General features: G+C 32.4%; 1 protein-coding gene across 1 annotated transcript in view; it reads right to left on the reverse strand.

Annotated features, from left to right (window-relative positions):
- LOC106688103 (putative leucine-rich repeat-containing protein DDB_G0290503) overlaps nucleotides 1-23,706 on the reverse strand; it is a gene marked incomplete at both ends in the record, with an annotated part of 171,142 nt that overhangs the window by 63,840 nt on the left and 83,596 nt on the right. Inside the window, 4 exon segments of the mRNA XM_067045074.1 lie at nucleotides 14,554-14,591; nucleotides 15,610-15,865; nucleotides 17,454-17,564; nucleotides 17,634-17,797. Coding sequence (XP_066901175.1) covers nucleotides 14,554-14,591; nucleotides 15,610-15,865; nucleotides 17,454-17,564; nucleotides 17,634-17,797 — 569 coding nt within the window.

Here is a 23,706-nt window from a genome sequence, read left to right on the forward strand (position 1 = left end):
TAAATATTCAAAAATTATTAAAATTAAATAACTGGAATTTGTAGTATTTTTTAACTCAATTCTCATATCTAAAAGATAGCTTGTGTTCAAAAGAAAAGCTTCAATATTTAACAGATAGGAGAATTTTATAATATAATTAGAGTCTTAATCTCAGGGCGGGTTTCTAGGCAATCAGAAACAGACACTTAACTACTAATAACACTTAAACTTAATTAATATCTCTTTTACAAATATATTTAAATTTAGGTATAACAAAACTAACCAATTTCATAGAATCTTCTTTTGATGGTTTTCTGTATCTTCTTATTCAACAAACCAACACTTGCTGTAAACAATCTTTCAGCAAACAAACACTAATGGAACAAAGCATTGGTTCTCTAACAGTTTTTTAGTTATTTCTCATCCACTGAAGTGTGTTAATTGGCTATCCAAACAAGGAATCCTTTTTTCTTCTTGGGTGACTCTCAGATGTCTCCTCTTTCAAGATGTCCATACCTGAGCTGGACAAGAGATGATAAGGACCTCCTAATTCAGGAAACATCAGTCCCTGCCCACGTCTAAGCAACGAATAGTCCAAAAACCAAGTTTTCTTCCTTCCCCTTCTCTAGGTGTTAGTTCTCAACATCGATTGTAGCACTACAGTTTTGAGTTTTTTCCTATGATTTCCTTTATGAATAATTTTCTTTAATAATTATTCTAGACTTCTATTTTTTCTTGAATGTAATGTAATTTCAATTATGATGGGAAGTTAAAATAAAGTTTTTAAAATATTTGAATCAGCTCAACATGGCTGCAATTCCACGAACTTTTTGGAAGGACTCGCACTGCCATCTTGGCTTTGTTTTGAATAAAATATTTATTATAGAGGATGAAAATTGGTTAGCTTGCTTTTTTGATTTAACACAACAAATAAACAGTATTTAACATTGATATACAAAATAAAAACATAACTAAAATCATTTATATATAAAAATATCTATTTTCTCCCAAAAGAGGATATTACAATATATATATATTTTTCTTTCATAATGTAGTATGTCTCTTTAATTCTCTAAAAAGTTCACTAGGTGTGAGAGTTCATTAAAAAAAAAAAAACTTGTGAATGTTTTATTGGATTTCATTTTTTTTAAGCCTACAATTATTAATAAATTTTGTTATTCTAACAGTCTTGGCTACTAAGAGCTACTATTTAATAGTAAATCATGGAAATGAAAAATTAGTAATTATAGTATGTGTATTTGTAAGCAGTTAATTCAGAGGCAGTTTTTGACCAAATGTTTATTTGAATGAATGGAGTAAAAGCGGAAATACTTTACTTGATCTCCAATTATCCCGATTTCCCAAAGGCAGTACGTCACCTACTGAATATAGAACTAGGTTCTCACGTCTTTGTCAAAACATTCCTGATCCTTTTTTTATATATACTGATGGATCAAAATCTGACGAATCTACAGCATCCTCTTTCATCACAAACAACTCAACCCATAAAATAAAACTACATAAATACAGCTGAATTATATGCAATAGCCTCAGCACTCCACTTCTCCATGACAGTAACGAATACTAATATAATTATCATTACCGACTCTTTAAGTTCACTAAAAGCCATGAAGATCGTTTACCCGAAACACCCGGTGATCATAAAAATTCACAATTATACCAACATGCTCGAAAACTTGGGAAAAACTGTTTTCTTTATATGGGTGCCGGGTCACGTGGGGATCACTGGAAATGAACTGGCGGACATTGCAGCTAAACAAGCACTTGCTCTTCCAGGTCAGGGCACGGCCATTCTGACACCACAAGAAATAAGTCTTCCAATGAAAAATGAGATATTATCTAGTTGGCAAGCCATGTGGGATGAAAGCCCGCCAAGCAAATTAAAAACCATCAAAAAAACCACTAAACCATGGACCACATCATACCGTTCCAATCGCAGGGAGGAGGTAGCTATTGCCAGATTAAGAATAGGTCATACGAGTTTAACTCATAGATATCTGATCAGTAAACAGCCACCTCCAAAATGTCAATACTGCAACAGTATACTTACGATCAGTCATATATTTGAAAAATGCCATTTCTATTCTGCGAACTTGAGTAAATTGGGAGTAGGACCGAGTGTATCGGATGCTCTGAATGATGACCAGAAGAACGTGGAAATGGTCTTAGTTTTCTTAAAAAGGAATGGCCTTTTGAATAAGATTTAAACCAGAAAATCTGTTATACATAATAAAAAAATACCAACAGAAGTAATTATTTAATTTTTTTTTTTTTTTTTCTCGAAATTATTTAAAGTGAAATAGAATTATAGAAATAAAATATAAAGCACGAAACATGGGCGTTGATGACCTCAGGGTTTTACGCCCTTAAGCCCCAGACAACAACAACAACTTTACTTGATATTTGCTCAAGGCACAATATCCAAATACACGCATCAAATGAACCTACGTTTAACAGACCAGGCTGTAAATCTGATATTCTGGATATTGTATTAACAAAAAATTTTAATTTTCCTCTCTCTTCTCAAGTGATTACAGCTTTAAATTCGGACCACATCCCTGTATTAATTAATTTCTCAACTGAGATGAACAATGAAACGTTGAAAAAATCCCTCATTAATGGAGTAATCGATTGGGAAATGTACAAAATTCTTGTCGATGAAAAATTACTACTGAAAAAAAATTTCTCTACTGCTCAAGAAATAGATAAATGTATAACAACGTTAAATGAATTGGTCTCAAACAGTTTACATGAGGCAACTGTACGACCTTTCCATTTAAGGGGAAAACATTTTCTGGGAGCTGCCCCAAATCAATACTGCTAAAAATTAAAGAATCACGCAAGGAGACTGTGGATGCGCACTAGAAACCCTGTTCACAAAAGTAAATGGAACCACCTCAAACATGAAACTAAAAAGGATCTGGATGAATGGGCGTATTCTAAATATCAGGGATACATGGAAAATTTAGACCCAAAGGATCATTCATTATGGAAGGCTACGCGACGTCTATTGGATAATTTGAAAAAAATCCAAGTCTAGTAGACAATGATGAATTCATCACCAGTGACGCCAAAAAAGCTGAAGTGTTTGCCAATTTCTTTGAGAAAACATTCTCCAACACAGAAATAAGTTCGAATTTAGTCACTGATGAAATTGACAAGTATCTAAATCTCCCCCTCGCAACAGTAGAGCTCCCACCTAAATTCACGTCCCCAAAAGAAATCCAGGACCTGATTAAAAAACTCAAGGTAAAGAAAAGTCCTGGCCATGGTTTGATTCCAGTCATAGCAATCAAAATGTTACCCAAGGAAAGCTGTCGTTTTTATCATGTCAATTTTTAACAGTTGCCTTCGTACTGGATACTTTCCGGATACATGGAAGAAAGCCGAACTCATAGTAATTCACAAGCCTGGTAAGAACGCTAAACAAATCAGCAGCTATAGACCTCTCAGTTTATTACCCATTTTTGGAAAATTACTGGAATCAGTTATAAAAAAAATTTTAATTCTTTTTTTCAGAGCATCAAAATTATTCCTGATTTTCAATTCGGTTTTCAATACAGTCATTCCACTTCTCACCAACTGGCAAGACTATTGGAATTTATAATTAGCAGATTCGAAAAAAAAAAAGACACACCCTGGTAGCATTCTTAGATTTCCAACAAGCATTCGATAAGGTCTGGCATCGAGGTCTCCTATATAAACTAAAGAAAGCAGGCACTCCAAAATGCCTATACAATATTCTGAGCTCATTCCTCAATGGTAGAACATTGTCAGTCAGAATTAACAACAAAAATTCAACCCTTAGACAAATCCATGCCGGTACTCCACAAGGTTCAGTCCTTTCTCCCATTTTGTTCAACTTCTACCTTCACAACATCGTCCAATCTACACACACCTCCATACACATAGCTATGTTCGCTGACGATACAGCTGTGTTCTCTCAAGATGATGACATAACAATAGCTAGAAACACTTTGCAAAGTCACCTTAATTATCTAGAACAATATTTCACTAAATGGACGATTAGCTTGAACATTGAAAAATGTAACTCAAAAGTTTTTACTCTTCGACGCCCACCAGAACCACCGGATCTAATCCTTAAAGGTAAAAATGTGAAATGGAATCCTGCCAGTGAAACAGTAAGATACCTGGGAATTCACCTAGATCACCGCCTTACCTGGAATCACCTTATTAACGTCAAACTAACTCAAACCTATGCAAGGTTAGCAATGCTATATCCTATCCTAAACAGAAATTCCAAACTAAAACCAGAAACAACTGTTCTTATATTTAAAACAATTCTCAGGCCACTGCTGATGTACGGTTGTGAAGTCCGGGGAGCGGCATCCTTTATGAAAAGGAAAAAACTACAATATTTTCAAAATTAAGTCCTAAGAATCGCAGTTAATGCTCCTTGGTTCATAAGAAATAAACAACCTGGGAAACCCAACCTCAACCCAAAGACTGAAACTTTGACTGCTGCATCACTAATCCGGACATTCTGTTATAAATTTTAATAAATATAAAATTAATTCATAGCCACACTACCTCTATTTTACTTATTATTATTACTCATTTTATTTATTCATTATTTTTTTTTTCTTCTTCTTGTTTCTTTTTACTATTAGAGGGCAATTAATTGTTTTATTTAAGTGTACCAACATTATTTTTTGTTATTAATTTTACTTTCCCCTTTTATTAAGAACCATTATTCTTATCTATTTATTTTCTTTTAATATGAACATTGTATATAGTTAAGGGTGTCTTATGTATAAATAGTTTTCTTTTACTATTGATACCTTCATTGACCACCGGACAGTTTTAACTTAGTTTATGTTCTTATCATATTTGTGAGTGTTTGTATTAATATTTTAACCTACTGACTCACATAGTTTTAACCCATTTTAACAACTAATCTATTTATACAGTTTTAACTTTTATCATATTTGTTTACGTCTTCATAATTATATTTTTAACTAATCTTTTTTTTTTTTGTTTTTATCAAATACACAAAGAGTCAATAAGGCAGACAGAAGCCGTGGGCAGGAACAGTATCATTATGAACTGGCACAATATACTTACTGGGCAGCTCCTCTGCAGCATTGGTCCATTGCACAGCATTGTCGAATGTTCCGAATAACCTATTACAGTCTAAATCCGAAATCGCGACATGTACTGAAAGACTGGGTGTAGATCAGGGCTACCGAAGTGTTAGAGATCTATAGCAGTCACTGTGAGAAAATGCCTTCGAAGAATGGGCCAAATGCAGGTGACAGGGCATTGGTGTTCACCATTTCAAGAGAGCTAATAGATATGAGTGTGAGAAGCAGGTACTCTCAGGGTCAGAATAAGCAAACACACTAAAACTAAGTATAAATTATGCACCCCTCCATGGAGTCTCAGGAGCCAGTGAACAGCAGGAAGAAGTTGGATCTCTCGGTCGCAAATGCGTCAGAGTCTGAATGCTGGGAAAATGCCACAACTCCATCCTCATAACAACCAACACTACAGGGTCTAAGATAATTTAAGAAGTTCCTCGGAAAAAAAGGCTTCACCTGCTTCGACAAGGTTTATTGCATTAACACTGACTGATCCGTGAGATACGCAGATATTGTTGCATTCCCTAAATCCAGAGGTACGGCTCTGGTCTTGGATCAGACTGTGAGATATGAGAACAATAACCTCAATCAGGTGGGTAGAGTGGAAAGGGAAAAAAAGGAAATTTATGAAAAATGCATCCCTTTCCTCAAAGAAAAATTCTGTGAAACCATTGAAGGGAGAGAGTTCACCATGAGAGGCCTCTGGATTGGATCTCACAGAACAATACCAAATAGAACAAGGAGCTTCTTGGAAAACCTAGGTGTTAGCATTGGGGATGTAGCTATCTTAGCGGAAAATATTATTTTGGACTTATAAATAAAAAAATATTATTGTCGCGGCCAACATATGGTCCACAAATCGATTATAGGAACATATGATTTTTATAAAGTCAAAAACAAAACAACTTCTCTCTGTTGTTTTTTATACAGGAAAATAGACAGATGACTTCTTAGAGTCTCAGTGTGCACACACATATCGTCTCCATTGTCTCCTCACTATATACTCGTAGTTGTTAGCATTCTGGCCATCTGCGCCAGCTTAAATTATTTTGGCCACGGCTGGCGGACTACTTCGGCTCATCCTCCAAGAGGACAAGGCGGCCGGACGTACGTCGATCTACTTCCACCAGAACAACAACCACAACCAGGGCCCCATCAATCACCGGTGATACAAGACTTTTTTTCTTCTCTCTTTCGTTCAATTCATGTAATTTTGTGATAGTTTTAAGCTTTATTTTTTTCTAGTTTCTGTATTTTTATATATTTTGTGTTCCTTTTATTATGTTCACTTAATTAAAAATACAAAAATAACAAAATTCGACTATTCTTTTCTTTTCACGGTTGGGCTAGTAAAGGTGAACCCCTACCCGCCGTAACAATTATTTTTTTAGTAAACTGTTCTATTGCTATGATTGTTTCGTTTCTGCTTTGTTTATGCATTGCTATATATTGGTGATTTCTGTTAATTTGCTAAATTGATCAAACGGTTGTTGAGTATTACTGGAGAGGAGAGGTATGAATGAATAAAACAGGGGGAATAATGTATTGGACGAATTGGTAAATTGTTATATGGCTTTGTGCGAGAAGGAGGAAAACAAGTATATGTATATAGGAAAAAATTTTTTGTTAAGAAAAAAAAATGTATTTGAAGCATAATGTATTTAGTTTATTGATAATTATTGTTTGAAAAATTTTAATGTATTGCTAAGTGTTATAGAAACCCAATGTATTTGGGCAGCATGGTCAAATAAAGCATTTCTCTCTTGTCTAAGGGACCAAGAAAGATTCGCTCTAGTATGAAAGTGATATCCATGAACTTAAACACAAAGAAAACAAATTCATAATTATTAAAGCTTTAGTCAAGCTATCAATTTCAGAAAAGATAAATTTACAAGTAGAAATAAAAGCAGCCACACTCCCAATAAATAAAAAATCTTTCTACATGGGTAATAAATTTAATTATTACTGGGATGTGGCAACTGAACCAATTATCCTTCTAATTTTAGAATATAAGTCCTACGGTGGCTATATGGTCCTAGACCATGTTAGGAAAGACTATTCCCAACCAAATGTAAGCCTGGTGCTCTGGTATAAATATTGGCTACTAAACTAGATGAACCCGTCGGACTATAATGACAAAATGACCTTACTTTTATCTTACCGATCTACATATGCACCCACATCCTGGGACCCTACTCCTTTACTACAGACCAAATTCAACCAACACCTCAAGGACCTTTTACATTCCCAACAGATCAACTACCCAACGTGGGTAAGGAAAATTAAGAAAAGAATAGAGAAGGAGAAGGGGGCAAAAGAAAGGAAAAAGAGAATAAAACATTAAACGAACCTGTAAAAAAATTATGCATTACGAAAGTGACGAGGTATTGGGAGGAAATGTTACAAGTGGGTAAAAAAAATAAAAAATAGAAAAATTTAAAAGAGGAAAGCATGAAAAGAGGGACGGCAAATGGTATTAGAATATGTTATAAATATGTAATAAGAATGAAGAAGTTACCTGAAGATGACAATGCGTTATAAGTATTTTGATATTTAAAAACTATTAAAAAGAGGAAAAACGTATAAGATAAACAACAGATGTTTTAGAAATAATTTAAAAAGTTAAAGAATATGTTAGAAAGTGGGCAGAAAAAATATTTAGTAAATATTATATAAATATAAATACATTTAAAAAAAATACATTTTTAATAAATTAACTACTTGTGAATATGTTAACAATAAGTTGTGCTTGTCGGTTTTTAAATTGACGGAAGAAGGTTCTAATTGGATATAAAAGCTTTCAGAGATAAGCCTTTTGTCAAGGTTACAAACTATAGCTAGTATAGACTTTTTATCAAAATCAAAGGAATGATTTAAAGAAAGAGAATGTTCCGAAAGTTTTGAGGAAGAAAAATTATGTGAGGAAACTGAATATTTGTGTTGTTTGATACAGTATTTTAAGAGGTTTTTGGTTTCACCAATGTAAGCAGAATTACAATTAGGGGTGGAGCAAGGGAAGGGCGACATGTGATCGGTGTAGATGAGGGATAGGGTCTTTTAGTTTTAGTAAATATTAGATAGTGTGTTGTGAGGTCTAAAAGCAATACGAAGGTTAGGTATGGCAGAATTTTTGGATGTTTTCAGAAAGAGAGGGATGTATGGTAATGACCTGTATAAGGGGATAGAAAGGGGTTGTGAAGAATTAGGTGAAGTGGTGAGACAATTTTTGTAGTTGTATGTAAGTTTATGAATGATATGGAGGGGGAAGTTATTAGCTAAGAATATTTGTTTAATGTGGTGTGTCTTTTTTTCATGAAAATGGGGATCAGAAAGGAAAAGGCCACGGTGAATAAGGTTTTTGGCTACGTTAATTTTTTGATGGTAAGGATGCTGGGTGTGGTAACTTAAAAGTCTGCCTCAGTAGATTGGTTTGGTGTACCAGTCTGTGATAATGGTGTTGTCTGGGTTTCTTATGATGAGGTCAAGGAAAGGAAGGGAGTTATTATTTTCAATTTCTACAGTAAAATTAAGGCATGGATGTTAACAATTAAAGGCGGATAAAATATCAGGGATTTTATCAGGATTTAGAACAAGGAGGAGGTCATCTTCATATTTTTGAATAAGAATAATGTCAGCTGGAAAGAGTGGGATAGCAGAATCAAGCAGATCATTTTGGACAATGTTGGAAAGATCGGCAGTTAGAGGATTTCCCAATGCCAGTCCTGAAATTTAGTTAAAGAACTGATCCTGGAAGGTAAGGTAACCAGATTTACAACAGAGTTAAAGGGATTCAAGGTAGGAAAAACGGTTAAGGGAAGTGTGGGGTGCAATGGATGGCCAGTTGACTTCGACAATAAGAAGGTCTTTGTCTATGGGAATGTTGGTGAATAAACTCTCTACAACAAAAGAAACAAGTATATAATGGTCAGGGATAGTGAAGGATAATAAAAGATCATGGAGGTGAAAGGAATTTTGAATATCATAGGAATTATTGTGACTGAAATTTTGTAAAGAGGGAAGTAAGAATTTGCTGAGTTTAACAGAGGGAGAATTGATATTGGAAGATACCAGACAGAATAAATCCCACCAAATTACATTTACCCTTTGACGTAAACCCATGACCTCTTCCCCACTTATTCCTGTCGAACAGATCCGTTACTTAGGACTACATCTCGACAAACGACTGACATGGAATCCTCATACAAGACTAAAAAGACAAGAAACTGCTCGTAGATTCCGACTATTGCAACATTTACTAGACAAACGGTCTAAATTGCCAATCCATTACAAAAGACTGATCTACATGACTATTATAAGGCCTTTCTCGACATACGGATTTGAGCTTTGGGGCTCCACTAAACCATCAAATTCCTCCAGAATCCAATCCTTACAACCCAAAATCCTTCATAAAATCCTTAATGCTCCTTACTTTATATCCTTAATCGATTACTATAAATAAAAAATAAGTGTAAAATAACAGGGGTATAAAATGAAAAGTAAGATATAATAAGAAAAATTAAAGGTTGTAAATAGTAAATGAAAAGGGTAATAGTAACAGATAGATAAGAGAAGAAATATTAAAGAAAGTACAAATAAAGAGATGAAAAAAAAAAAAAATACAATTCTAATGATGAGACAGTCAAAGACAAAGTGACAGTTTGTATTGGGAGGAGTGGGGATGGCAGTTTTGCCACAATAACGAAAATAATTTGTAAATTAAACATAGTAAATTGCGACAATCCTTCCATTCTTGCCACTGTCCCAAACCAAACCAAACGTCTCATCTCAGAGTCCATTTACATAAATTTGACTGAGAATTCCGTCAATCATAAAGTTGATAAAGACTGCATCTCCCTTACATATCGACACATTTTGAACATAATAAAATCCTCATAATACTTTTTTTTTTTTACTTTTTTCTGCATTTCAGAAGCCCACTTTTTGGTCATATCTTTTATTCTTGTTTCTCTCAATTCTCACTTTTTTTTTTTTTTTAATTATTTTTACATTCACTGTCCTTCCGGTTTCATTTATATTCGTGTATCTATCTTTTAATTTATATTCATGTATCTATCTTTTAATTTATATTCATGTTTTACCTTAAGTGTACTTATATTAATAACTTTATTATTAATTTTCTATTATTTTTTACACTTTTCTGTATCCCCGCTCATTTGGTATATTTTGTTTCTTAATCACTTACACACATTGTATCCCATTATTTTATACTTTACTTTTCCTTTGTTTTTCTAATTTTTTTTTAATTAATATTTCTTTTACCCCTATAATGTATATTACCATTTATTGTTCACCTAATTTAAATACTTTTTTACTATGTTTACTTTACAAATTATTTTCGTTATTGTAGCATAACTGCCGTCCCCACTCCTCCCAATACAAACTGTCACTTTGTCTTTGACCGCCGTCAAAACAGGTATGCATTCGGTCTCATCATTTGATTTGTATTTTTTTCTTTTTTCATCTCTTTATTTGTACTTTCTTTAATATTTCTTCTCTTATCTATCTGTTACTATTACCCTTTTCATTTACTATTTACAACCTTTAATTTTTCTTATTATATCTTACTTTTCATTTTATACCCCTGTTATTTTATACTTATTTTTTATTTATATTAATTTTTATTTTATATTAATAGTTATTTTACATTTATTTTTTTTCTTTTTGTAACTATAGTGTTTGTATCTTTTTTAGCCCTGACGAAGCCCTGCAACGTGGGGCAAAACGTTGGCTCAATAAAATAGTATAATTATCTACTATTTGAGTTTTTTTTTTACCACACCCGGACCATATTCCATTCATAAATATATATGTGTGTGTGTGTGTATTTATATATATACTTATATGTATACTGCCCTCTTTACAAGCTCTTAGCCATGACAATCCATATGACATTCACAACTCTTTTCACCTCCGCGATTAATTATTAGACCTCACTATTCCAGAACACTACATTCTCACTTCCTTTGACGTTGAAAGTTTATTTACCAATATCCCCATAGATAAAGTTCTAATTTTAGTAGAATCCAACTGGTTCACCATTGAATCACATACTTCCCTAGATCTTTCTTCTTACCTCAAGTCTCTCCAACTTTGTTGTGAATCCGGCTACCTCACATTCCAGGGTCAATTTTTTAAACAAATTTCAGGCTTGGCTATGGGTAATCCTTTAGCAAATCAAAAACTAAACTATGCTGGATTATGCGGTCTTTAAGTAAATTTTTTGTTTCGCCAATCTAGGATGCATTGCAATTAGAAGTGGAACAGGGGATATGGTACACAACCTGGGAACGGTATTGAGAAGGAATTGGATCTTTAAGATTGGTGTAAATAAAAGACAGTTTGTTATGGGCTTTGAAGGTTAGGCGGAGGTTAGGGATGGAGGAACGTAATTGTTTATGAATGTTATCTGTAAGAAAGGGGATGTAAGGTAATGATCTGTATAAGGGAATGGAAAAAGATTGCAGAGAATTTTGTGTTTTTTTAAATTTAAAATTGTATGTATGTGTTTTTATAATTGTAAAAGAGTTTGTCAATGATTTTTGGAGGGAAGTTGTTGTTTAAGAGAATTTGTTTAATACGGAGATAGTTATTGTCATGAAATTGGGAATCAGAGAGGGAATAACCACGATGAATAAGATTTTTGGCTATGTTTAGTTTTTGATGGTAAGGATGTTGGGAGTGATCATTTAAAAGTCTTACTGAGTAAGTTGGTTTTGTGTACTAATTGGTGGATATAGTATTATTCGTATTTTTTATGATGAGGTCAAGAAATGGTAGCGAATTGTTTGTTTCTGATTCAACTGTAAAACGTAAGTGAGGATGGTAGGAATTGAAGGCAAATAAGATATCGGTGATTTTATTAGGATTCAGTATTAAGAGGAGGTCGTCAACATATTTTTTAATAAAAATTATGTTATTAGTGAACTGTGGGGTAACGGAGTTTAGTAAATCTTTAAGTATGATATTGGAAAGATCGGGGGCTAAAGGATTACCCATAGCCAAGCCTGAAATTTGTTTAAAAAATTGAACCTGGAATGTGAGGTAGCCGGATTCACAATACAAAGTTGGAGAGACTTGAGGTAAGAAGAAAGGTCTAGGGAAGTATGTGATTCAATGGTGGACCAGTTGGATTCTGCTAAAATTAGGACTTTATCTTTGGGGATATTAGTAAATAAACTTTCAACGTTAAAGGAAGTGAGGATGTAGTGGTCTGGAGTGGTGAGGTCTAATAATTGATCGTGGAGGTGAAAAGAGTTGTGAATGTCATATGGATTGTCATGGCTAAGAGCTTGTAAAGAGGGCAGTAGGTATTTACAAAGTTTAACGGCAGGGGAATTAATATTAGAAGTGATCGGATGGAGGGGGGTATTAGGTTTGTGAATTTTACTACCCCCCTCTGTCTGATTGCAATGCATCCTACATTGGCGAAACAAAAAATTTACTTAAAGACCTCATAACCCAGCACAAATATTCCGTCTTCTCCCGTAACTTCATGGCTTCTAAATTATCTGAACATAGCTAAACACTCAAACACTCTTTTGATTTTGACAATACCACCATACTAGCCTCTGTCCCTAAACATGACAAACGAATACTATCCGAAAGCATTTTTATACAATTGGAAGCTTCCCCAGTCAACCACAAAACAGATAAACAAAACCTATCCCTAGCCTATTCCCAAATAGTTAATTTATTAAAGCACCTATAGTTTATATTCTTTTATCAATCATTATCTATTTTAGATTTTATTGTTTATAAAATATCTTTTATTCTTATTAATTTTTATTCATAATATTTTTACTTTTGGGTTCCGTATTTTTACATATTACTGGTTTTATGTTTTTCTTTTAAACTATAACTTGACTTTTTTTATCATTGGTATTTCATATCAACTGTTGTGTCATAACGGTCTTTCTTGGCAGTTACGTTTCTAGTGAATCCTTTGTCTGTCTGTAGCTCTCTCTGGTGAGCCTTTCTAAAAATCAAAAATCAAGCAGTTGCAGGCCTACCTTCTACGCCATAACGTGAGTCTCCTTTCTCGTTCTCATATTTGTTACATTATTCTTTTCCCATTCTCCATATTCTACCTTTTTCCTATTGTATATATATAAATACACACACACTTATATATTTATATTTTCAAGTATAGGTATATAAGTTAATACTCACACTGTAATTCAGATATAAGGCACTCACTATTTTTCATTGTCTGTCATATTGTTCAATTTGTGGATTCAATTTATTCATTTATTTTTTCAGTTTTTTAGACACTACTTGCATATCTTATATTATACATATCTTCTTAGCTACATGATATTATATTTCATCTGTCACTTTTTTCAATCTACTACCATCTAATTCCATGATTATCAATCAATTAAAAATTTTGTTACTATTCAATTATCAGTTATCAATTTTTTATCATTTAGGATTCAATTCAATATTTTGTATAATTCCAAATTTGTTTGTATACTATTCCTTTTCAATTTTATGTTTCTCTAAATGTTGTTATCTCATTTGTTCTACAGCCCTGATGAAGACCTGAAACTCAGGTCGAAACGTCGGCATAAAATAAATAAATATGGTTTTGTTTATTTATGTTGTTCTTTGCTGACCGCAACTCCCCGACAAACTTCTCCAATAATGTAGTAATTATATAATGCAATAGTTAATCTTTATCAAAGTTTGTAATTAGTCAAGTTCATTCTTTATATGTAATCATATTGTTGGTTGATAATTTAATATGACTTAATTTTAATTTGTGAAATGAAGCTCAATTCTGTCTCTCCAAGAAATAACAGTGAAAAGAAAACATAATCCTGCTGTGAGGAGAGCACAAGTGTTGGAGAGTTAACAAAGCTTATTGGAAAAAAATAATGTATTCAACTAACAAAGATTCATTTGGTTTATGATGTTATATAAAGTAATACACCAGTGACAGTTGAAAAACCTAACAAGCACTCATGATACAATAATAATAACTCATTACGAGAAACTTTCTTTCATTATTATTCACCTCTGATTTTGTCTATATTATATTTTGCCTCATATTATAATCCTATTCCAAAAACGGGCTATATCATTTAAGTCTCCAGTTAAAATAAAAGGCCATTTCAACTAATATAAGTATAACTTTAACTCACAACTTCAACACAATAAGCAAATAGAATATACAAAATAAGATGATCAATCCAAGGCTTGGACAATTCAAATTGTCTCAGGTAGACTAACCAGGTCTCAATTAATCAAGGATTGCCTGAGAATACTGGGTAAAATAGTTCTGCACAGAGAAGTGTTGTCAATGAAAGAAATAACAAATTTAAACTGTTTTTGTATAATTATTAATTTTGTCATTCTGGTCATTTAAAGTACCAAATAATATACTTACAATAAAAAATTTAAACTAATAAATAGAGGAAAGAGAACTTACCTAGGTTGTTTGTTTCCCATCCTTTTCTTTTTTCTAACCTACCAATTAGAAAAAAAAAATGAAATAATTGAGATTGAAATATATTTGTCAATAAAAATAACTTACATCATAAAACATTTAATATAAAATAAAACTGAAAATAATAAAGTTGGAAAAATTACATCACATCATTCAGGTATTTAGATTAGAACCTTCCTTGATGATACAAGGAACAGATCAACACAATGAAGATATTTCTAATGATACTTTTATACTTTCTGATAATACTCTAATGCTAAATCAAAGTGAGGAATGGAAGGAGTAAATCAGCTTTCAATCTGAAAATATCACCTTTAAAATAAACTTTTAGAATAGTTGTCAAAATAGGACCAATTGTAGAAGAGTGGACCCATTTACACTTCAATGATCTACATGGTTCACTCACAGCTTCACCAAAATAATAGATAATTATGGGTGCAAATGGTCCTGATAGTAATAATTTTCAATGGAATAATTTTGGAAACAATCACTGAGCAGTAGATAGGATCGACCCTAATTACTATTTATACCAACAGCCCCATCCCTTAATTGATAAATAAAGTTTAAATACCTGTATAAAGGAAGACAAATTTATAAGGTGGAGAGATAAAATTTGATTTAATAATTTTTGTCCAATTTAACCCGTGGTACAACAGGTGGGTCTGTCAGGCCCAGTTACAATTATTTGTTAACTCTTTATAACAAATCATTTCATCAATATAATGCATTGAATAATGTGGTTATTTATTTATTTGACAATGGATTACATAGCCGTAAAAATAAATTAGTCTAGAACATGAAAATGTAATACAAAAAAAATATGACTACGAGTTTCTCAGACCCACCTGTTGCACTGAGGATCAAAAGGGACAAATATGCCTGAAACATTGAATTTCATCTAATAAATGGAATGAAGTTTGAAAAAGTTAACACTTTCTTCCTGAAAATATAAAACTTTTATCAATAAATATACCTATCTGAAACAATTTTTCTCAAAACGTTTGAACTTATTACAGTAAAAAACAAAAAAAAATTTACCTTGGATATTTTTTCAAGGTGACATTCATTATCATTTCCATCGTCTCTTTTAGCACTCTCCTGAGGAGGATACTCCATTTCTTTATCTAGTTTAACTTCTTTTTTATTTTTTTCATTTAAATCTTTCTTAAATTGTTTTTTTCCTGCAGTAGAAGGCTGTTTCATAATATTTCTAGAGCAGCATGAACTATCTTTCCCTTTAACAAAAGCTGTTTTTTGGGGGGGTTTCATGGGCAATTCACAAGGAAGTTTGTTTCTAGATGAGATACCAAAAAAAGTAATAATATTAATAATTGGAGCAAACATTAAAGACACTAAAGAAAAAAAAACTATAAGAAGAAATCAAATAACAGGTAAATGAAATGACAAATAATATTCAAAATTATGAAAAAATGACAGGAAAACTGTACTCTAAGGAAAAGTATAATAATATTCAGCTTAAACAGAGAAAATACAATAGTAATGGATAAAATAATAATTGGATTTTGAAATATATAAAATCAGACTTATAATCATATGATATAATGGAATTAAATAAAATAAACCCTGAAAATAAAGAGAGCCTGGTTGTAACTGTAATATTAATGATATTTTTGAAAAGAGATGTAATGGGAAATAAATTTAAATTAATGAAATCTACTAATTATAAATGTAAAAATTTTCCCTTTGGAAGAATTAGTCACAAGAAGCTTGAATAAAGAGAAAGAGATAAAGTTAAAAAAAAAAAGTGGATTGATACTACACTCTGCTTTCATGGTTTAGTAATAAATAAAAGCAGTTTGTGAAATCCTTACAGCTAAATGTTCTGCTTAAGTTCAGCAATAAACTTTTGTACTTTTATTCTAAAATAAATCAAAACAACAACTGCTAATGATGAAACATTTGCACTGGAGCTAAATGGATTGAATAGATGTACAAATTTCAATGAAGCTTGTTATTTCAAATTCTTGAGCCTAGTTAAAAAACTAATCTAACAGCAAACTTTGATATGGCAAAATAAGAATAGAATGTGAATAAGAATAGAAATAAGGTGTAGAATGTGTCCAAAAAACCTATGTACCACACTTAAACCCTGTATTTTGTATTTTATCGTATGTCTAATACTAAACTATCCTGTATCCTGTAAACTATCATGTATAATAAGAAAATACCAATAATTAGTTTCATTAATATAGTGATACACATAACATTTTCTAGTCCAGAGTCCCATTGCTGCCAAATATATAGATAAAAAAGATTTAAACTGAAAGTTTCACATAATGAAAATTCTTTCCAGAATATACAGCACTTATTTTTAAAGTAAGGAATAGATTTTTCTTTTCCATTTCCACTATCACTGTCAGATTGAGATCATCATGCTCAAGTTTTATGGGTTAAAGCAGTGTTTAAACCTCTATTGTTTCTTTTATTGGTATTTGTAGGGGTATCTAGCCTGACAGAGTGGAAGTGTCAAGAGTCATTTTCAGACTGCCATATAATAGATATTAACTGATTCTGATGGGAATCAAATCCATATTACTCATGTTATTAAAACAGGTTTAGTACTTCTTTCTAAGCAGCCTATCTAATTTATTCTTGGCCCTATGGTAACAGCATATAATAATGTGTGAGTTATTGAGGTATTTTTCCTATAAGTCAGAGAGTATATTGCATACTCAGACACTGCAGTTTCTAAAACAGACTTTACACTTTGCATACCAAAACTAAATTATGTAGACTTTATTTTGGTTTAAGCCAGGATATTTTTTACCTAGATTAACTAATCATTTAATATTGATGAATTTTTTTTGAATTTCAGAAAAAATTTCTATATTTAAATTTTAAAAAAGTAAATAAGAACTTACAGAGCAGAGTTCAATATAACTTCCATACATTTAGGATCTAAGTCACATAAGACCTTAATTAACGCAATTCCTCTTCGAAGATCAACATAAATTTCCTTGTCCCTCCATTTTCTACATTAAAAACAAATTAATCTTTCACTTTCCAATCCTGAATAATAGTTAATTTTACTAGTATCTTACTTGGGAGAGAAAATATTATATTCCAGCTTGAGTTCAGATACGTCAGAACATGAGTCAATGATTTGATTATCTCTGAAATACATTGTGCTAAAATAAGCATCTACTGATGGATCACACATTGCTACATATAACTCCCTAGTCATATTTTTCACGTGTTTAAGTACCTAAAATGAACAATTAAAATAATTAATTTAAAACAAAAGTATTAATAAAACATATTATAATCATTTACTTAAAAAAGACAAATAATTATTCTTAAGATATTTCATGGAAAAGTTACAAAATAAGCAGTTTTATTATTTATAATTTCTTACCTTAGATATTTTAATTTTTTTCCAGCTTTTTATTGTTATTTAAATATTCATAATTATGAGAGATAGTTGACCGTGGATGATAAATGAGGAGAAGATGGTTGGGGGTGCGGTCAATGAAACACAAATAAGTATGACTAACTTATTTTAATGTGCCGACGTTTCGGCTAGAGTTTCTAGCCTTCTTCAGGGCTGCTTGCTGAAAAGTTGAGCGCCTAATACGCGCTTTACTTAATACGCTTTACTTAATAAAGTTAGGCGCTCAACTTTTCAGCAAGCAGCCCTGAAGAAGGCTAGAAACTCTAGCCGAAACGTCGGCACATTAAAATAAGTTAGTCATACTTATTTGTGTTTCATTGACCGCACCCCCAACCATCTTCTCCTCAGTTATTTAAATATGTTTAATTTATCCATTATTTTAATTCTACAAAATTTTCTCTCTTTTTTTCCATCACTCATACAAATAAATTTAAGTTTAAGTATATATATATATATTAAGTATAAAAATAAGTAATTCAGATTTAAGAGCTTGACAGTTCCAAGCTTAAACTCTAATTTCTATAAATATATTTTGTTCTGATCTGATATTTATTATAAAAAAACTCTTCAAAATCTCATGAATGTCACCTCTCACAAATTTTACCTAACTTCTAGAGATGTTAGTAAAATTTAGGAGAGTATTCTAAGATTTTTGTAATTTTATATTATTTATGCTGATTTCTAATCCTTACCACCACAGGTCCAACTTGATAAGTGCAAGGACCTATAGAGGTGTTAATGTGGACTCAAACCACAATTTAGTCATTGCAAAGATCTCGATTGCAAGGAGTAGGAGATCATACAGACCTAAACCTAAGAAATGGAACCCTTTGAAACTAAGAATTTAGGCATCCAAACTTCCTTCTAATACAACTTGAAATCCAACCCAGAGCTAGGAACCAGACCAAATATTAAATGGTATTTAACTGCATCCCTATTAAGGAAATAGGATGTCATATAACATTTTAAAGTTTGATTGTTGGACCTTAAATTATATTTGAAATAATTTTTAAAATTATCATCAGGAAAGGGGGGGGGGTGACGGTAGCAGTGTGGTAACTTTATAGATTGCGAGTTCAAGCCCGGCCCTACCCGGGATTTTTTCAGGCATAAAATTACCAATACTCACTCACTATCTCCCCCCGGCATTTGTGAGGCCCGTTAGCCAATGGGTGGCACTCACAAAAATAGGCGTGGGGGTGATGGACCCACCCTATGAAAACCACATCAGGAAACACGCGATGTATTTCTTAAGTACATCGTGCGAGGCCTTGGACCTCCATGGACTGTCGAGCCAATGAAAAAAAAAAAAAAATCGTCAGGAAAAATTGTATTAAAGAAAAAAATTATTCAAATAAAGAAATGTTTTTTAGTGAATAACAGCAAAAATGTTGAATCTAGAACAAACCAACTATATAAAACTTATATCTTTCTAAAAAATAATCAATTTAAGAAAAAAATTACATGTAAAAGTGATATATTGGGTTGGTGGTTAGTAGTACAGACTGGATCTTTGGGCAGTAAAAAACCCAAAATCATGCAGTAAAAATTCAACGTGTTTTACACACACCCAAAAACTGCAATAATCAACTTTGTTGTTTACTTTATAATATAAATAAAAGTATTTGATAATATCTACATATAAAAAACTGAACTACTCTGATTAAAAACCTAAAATTTTGTCCATAATAGAAGAGCAATGAGAAAGCCAATAGTAATAAATGATTTTATATTCCTATTATGAATGCTGGAATTCAATTTTTCAATGTCTTATAACTACCTCAATTTTAAGTTTAAGAAAAACAATAAGCCCATTATGTCGAAAGGAATATTTAAAAATATTGTTCTAAGCATAATTACCCTAAAATTTCAAATAGCATGCTCTTTCGCTTAGCTTTTCAATTGTATGTGTGTGTATATATATATGATTTACAGCCTGAGTCAGATGCTACTTCGATGTCAGCTGACCGTGGAGATCAGCTGATCAAAATGTATATATATAGACGAGCTGGACTCAATAAAAGTCAGTGTTTTGAGTAGCAACCGAGTTGGTCATTTCTCTCCCTTTTTTTCTTTTTTAAGTCTTTAATTTAGCAAATATTTAACCATATATTATGTAATAATTTAAAAATTATTTAATTTTAAATAAAAAGAATTTTAATAGTTTATAGATAGTTTCCTATTTAAAGGATAGCTTGGGATCTAATTAAAAACTTTAATATTGAATAGATAATAGAATTTTATTTAAATTTTATAATATAAAAGACTCTTAATCTCAGGGAGGGTTTCTAGGCAATCAGAAACAGACACTTCTACTATTAACACTTAATTAAATTAATAACTCTTTTACACATGTATTTAAATTTAGATATAACAAAACTAACCAAGTTCACAATCTTCTTTTGATGATTCTTGGTATCTTCTTTTCTATAATGCTATGTCCTACCAGCAAAAATGCTATGTCTCTCTCACAACAATGGCTTCCAATCTTTCCCGCTTCCAGCCGACGGACGTCCTCTCACCAGGCAATCCAAACTCAGAGTCTTTTTCTTCTTGGGGGACTCTTGGTTGTCCTACTTTTTTTCAAGATGTACACCCTTGGTAGACAGAAATTAATGAGGACCTCCTCATCCTGGAAACCTCATTTCCCAATCGCGCCCAAACAAAGAATGCTCGCCAAAAACCAAAACCTGTCTCGATGTTGCATGTAAACATTGATTGTCGCACAACAGTTAGGGATTTTTGCAAATGATTTACTTTATGAATATTATTCTTTAGCACTATTTCTTGACTTCTATTTTTTCTTAAATTTACTTTATTTTCAATTATAATGGGAAGAGTTAAAATAGTTTTTATGATATTTGAATCTGCTCAACATGGCCTTGATTCCACGGACTTTTTGAAGGATACGTACCACCATCTTGGTTTTGTTTTGAATCACAAATTTATTATGGACAATGAAAATTGGTTAGCTTGCTTTTTGGATAAACAAAACAAATGAACAATATTAAAATGATACATAAAATACATATTAACATATTAAACATATTAACATATTAAATACCCTTTATACATCAAAATATACTATTTACTCAAAAAGAGCATATTACATTTCTCCTCCTCTCTAGGTAAAAAAAAATTATTTTGTACTCAAAATATATATATATTTTTTTAATAAATTCTGAATCAATTTGGCTCCTATCATTTAAATAAACATTTGGTCAAAAACCGCCTCTGAATTACAAACTGCTTACAAATACACATACAATAATTACAATTTCAAATAACATCTTTACATATAAATACAAACATATTAAAATAATAATTGGAGAAGTTTGTCAGGGGGTGCGGTCAGCAAAGAACAACATAAATAAACAAAACCATATTTATTTATTTTATGCCCTATATATTTGTTTATAGGCATAAAATAAATAAATATGGTTTTGTTTATAGGCATAAAATAAATAAATATGGTTTTGTTTATAGGCATAAAATAAATAAATATGGTTTTGTTTATTGGCATAAAATAAATAAATATGGTTTTGTTTGTGGGCATAAAATAAATAAATATGGTTTTGTTTAGGCATAAAATAAATAAATATGGTTTTTTTTAGGCATAAAATAAATAAATATGGTTTTGTTTATTTATGTTGTTCTTTGCTGACCGCACCCCCTGACAAACTTCTCCAATCATTAATCTACGGTCAACTATCTACACCTCATTATTAAAATAATATTTACCCCCCCCATTAAATACTGACATACTGACCCAGATTTCATTAAAAAATGGACCTGTGCTGAATGTGAATCAGGATCCAACATATTAAAAGGTAATGGACCTGCCACAATGATTCACCTCTTTCAAGTGGGAAATCGAGGAGGTTAAAGAAATGAAGACTAAGCTTCAGGGCATTGAAGAGCTGAAAGATATAAAGGACTCTCTTCTGAAGCAGCCCAAGCTTTCTTTTGAAAACATGGACAGGGTACAGAAGATTGAAGCACTCCTGGAGCAGCAGAAAAACAAAATGGAAGAATAATCCATTGAAAACAAAAAACTCAAAGTTAAATTATCGGACCTTGAGGGAGACTTAATCAGGCTGAGCAAAACAATCTAAAAAATACAGCAGAGATTAGAGGAATCCCAGAGAAGCAGGGATAGACCACTGTGGGAACAGTTCTCAGTGTTGGTGCAGGCCTGGGTGTGAAGCTGTGTCCGGACGATCTAGACCATGCGGTACGGCTCAGGTCTAAACAGGAAGGAGCATCAGGCCCTATTATAGTGAGATTATACCAGTATATCTGAGCGAAGCCATGACACCCGCTAACAAGCACCTCTACTGGTTAGCCAGGCAGAAGCAGAAAGTGTCGAAAATCAAGTACATCTGGTTCAGCAGAGGTAGGGTCAGGTGCCGGTAGTCCGATGGCTACCCAGTGGTCACCATAGGCAAGACCAGCGACTTGGATGTCTTCATTTGAATTCGGTATCCAAGTGACCACAATATTGTTATCCTTTTCTTTTTTGTATAGAAGATACTTTATTTACATTTATTTTAATTTTTTTCAATGTAGAATTTTCTTTATTTCCATCTCATCTTTTTTTAATTTTTTATAACTCAAACTTTATTGACTATTTTTTTCAAAATTCGATAACTCAAGCAACAAATTCCTTGCAATTTATTATTGTCAATTCTATATAATCGTAGCAGTATATAAAATATTGTTATTCTCTATCCTTCAACCTTTATTCTTTTTCTTACTTTCCCATTTGCCACCCCACAGTTATGACTAATGTCCTCAGTTCGTCACGTTACTGCCCACTTCGATGAATTCATACAGTACTTCCTTGATAAGTTTTACCACATCATCGTAGTATCCGAAACGTGGCTTAAACCTTCCTATTTTAATTAATTAATTAATTTAAGGAATTAAAAATTCCTTCCTCTCAGGTTTCAATTACCAATTACAATTTCTTTCGTCAAGACAGATCCGATCGTACTGCAGGTGGTGTTGGGTTGTATGTTCATGTTAGTCTCAAGGTCAAAATCCTACTCCAATCTCCCTCTCCTAACATTCCCCATGCAGAATACATGTTTTTTGAAATTTCAACCATATCCTCTCCTCTATTATTTGCTGTAATTTATTGACCTCCCCGAGTTTCACTCAATAACACCTTCCAATCCTCCCTTGTCCAACTTCTTTCCACTTATTCCAATATTATTATCACTGGTGATTTTAACACCAACATGCTCTCTCAATCCAGTGATAAATCTTTACTTACTGACCTAATATTTTCCCTCAATCTCTACCTCGTTCCTTATTCTTCTACATATCACACACAATCCTCTGACACCTGGTTAGACCTTTTTATTTGTGACTCTCCAGTAAAAATCCTTTCCTCTTCTCAGCACCCGGTCCCCTTTCCCTCATCTCACGATCTGATCCAAATATCGTATGACCTACCAGTCAAATGCTTTACTCCCAAAATCATATCATACTGTAATCTGGACCTCCTTTCCTATTAATTCCTTCAACCGGACCTTGATTCCGTTCAGTGGGACATTATACACTCCTATAACTCCATCGACCATATGGTTTCCACCCTCACTTCACATCAGCAATCCATATTAGACATCCATGCTCCTCTCAAAACCAGAACCTTATGCCGTCCAACTGCACCTTGGCTTACTTCGGAAATAAATGCAATGATAAAACAAAGAGAAGCA

This window comes from Halyomorpha halys, unplaced genomic scaffold, assembly GCF_000696795.3.
Source record: "Halyomorpha halys isolate HHAL.00 unplaced genomic scaffold, Hhal_1.1 Scaffold1052.1, whole genome shotgun sequence".
NCBI classification, from domain to species: domain Eukaryota; kingdom Metazoa; phylum Arthropoda; class Insecta; order Hemiptera; family Pentatomidae; genus Halyomorpha; species Halyomorpha halys.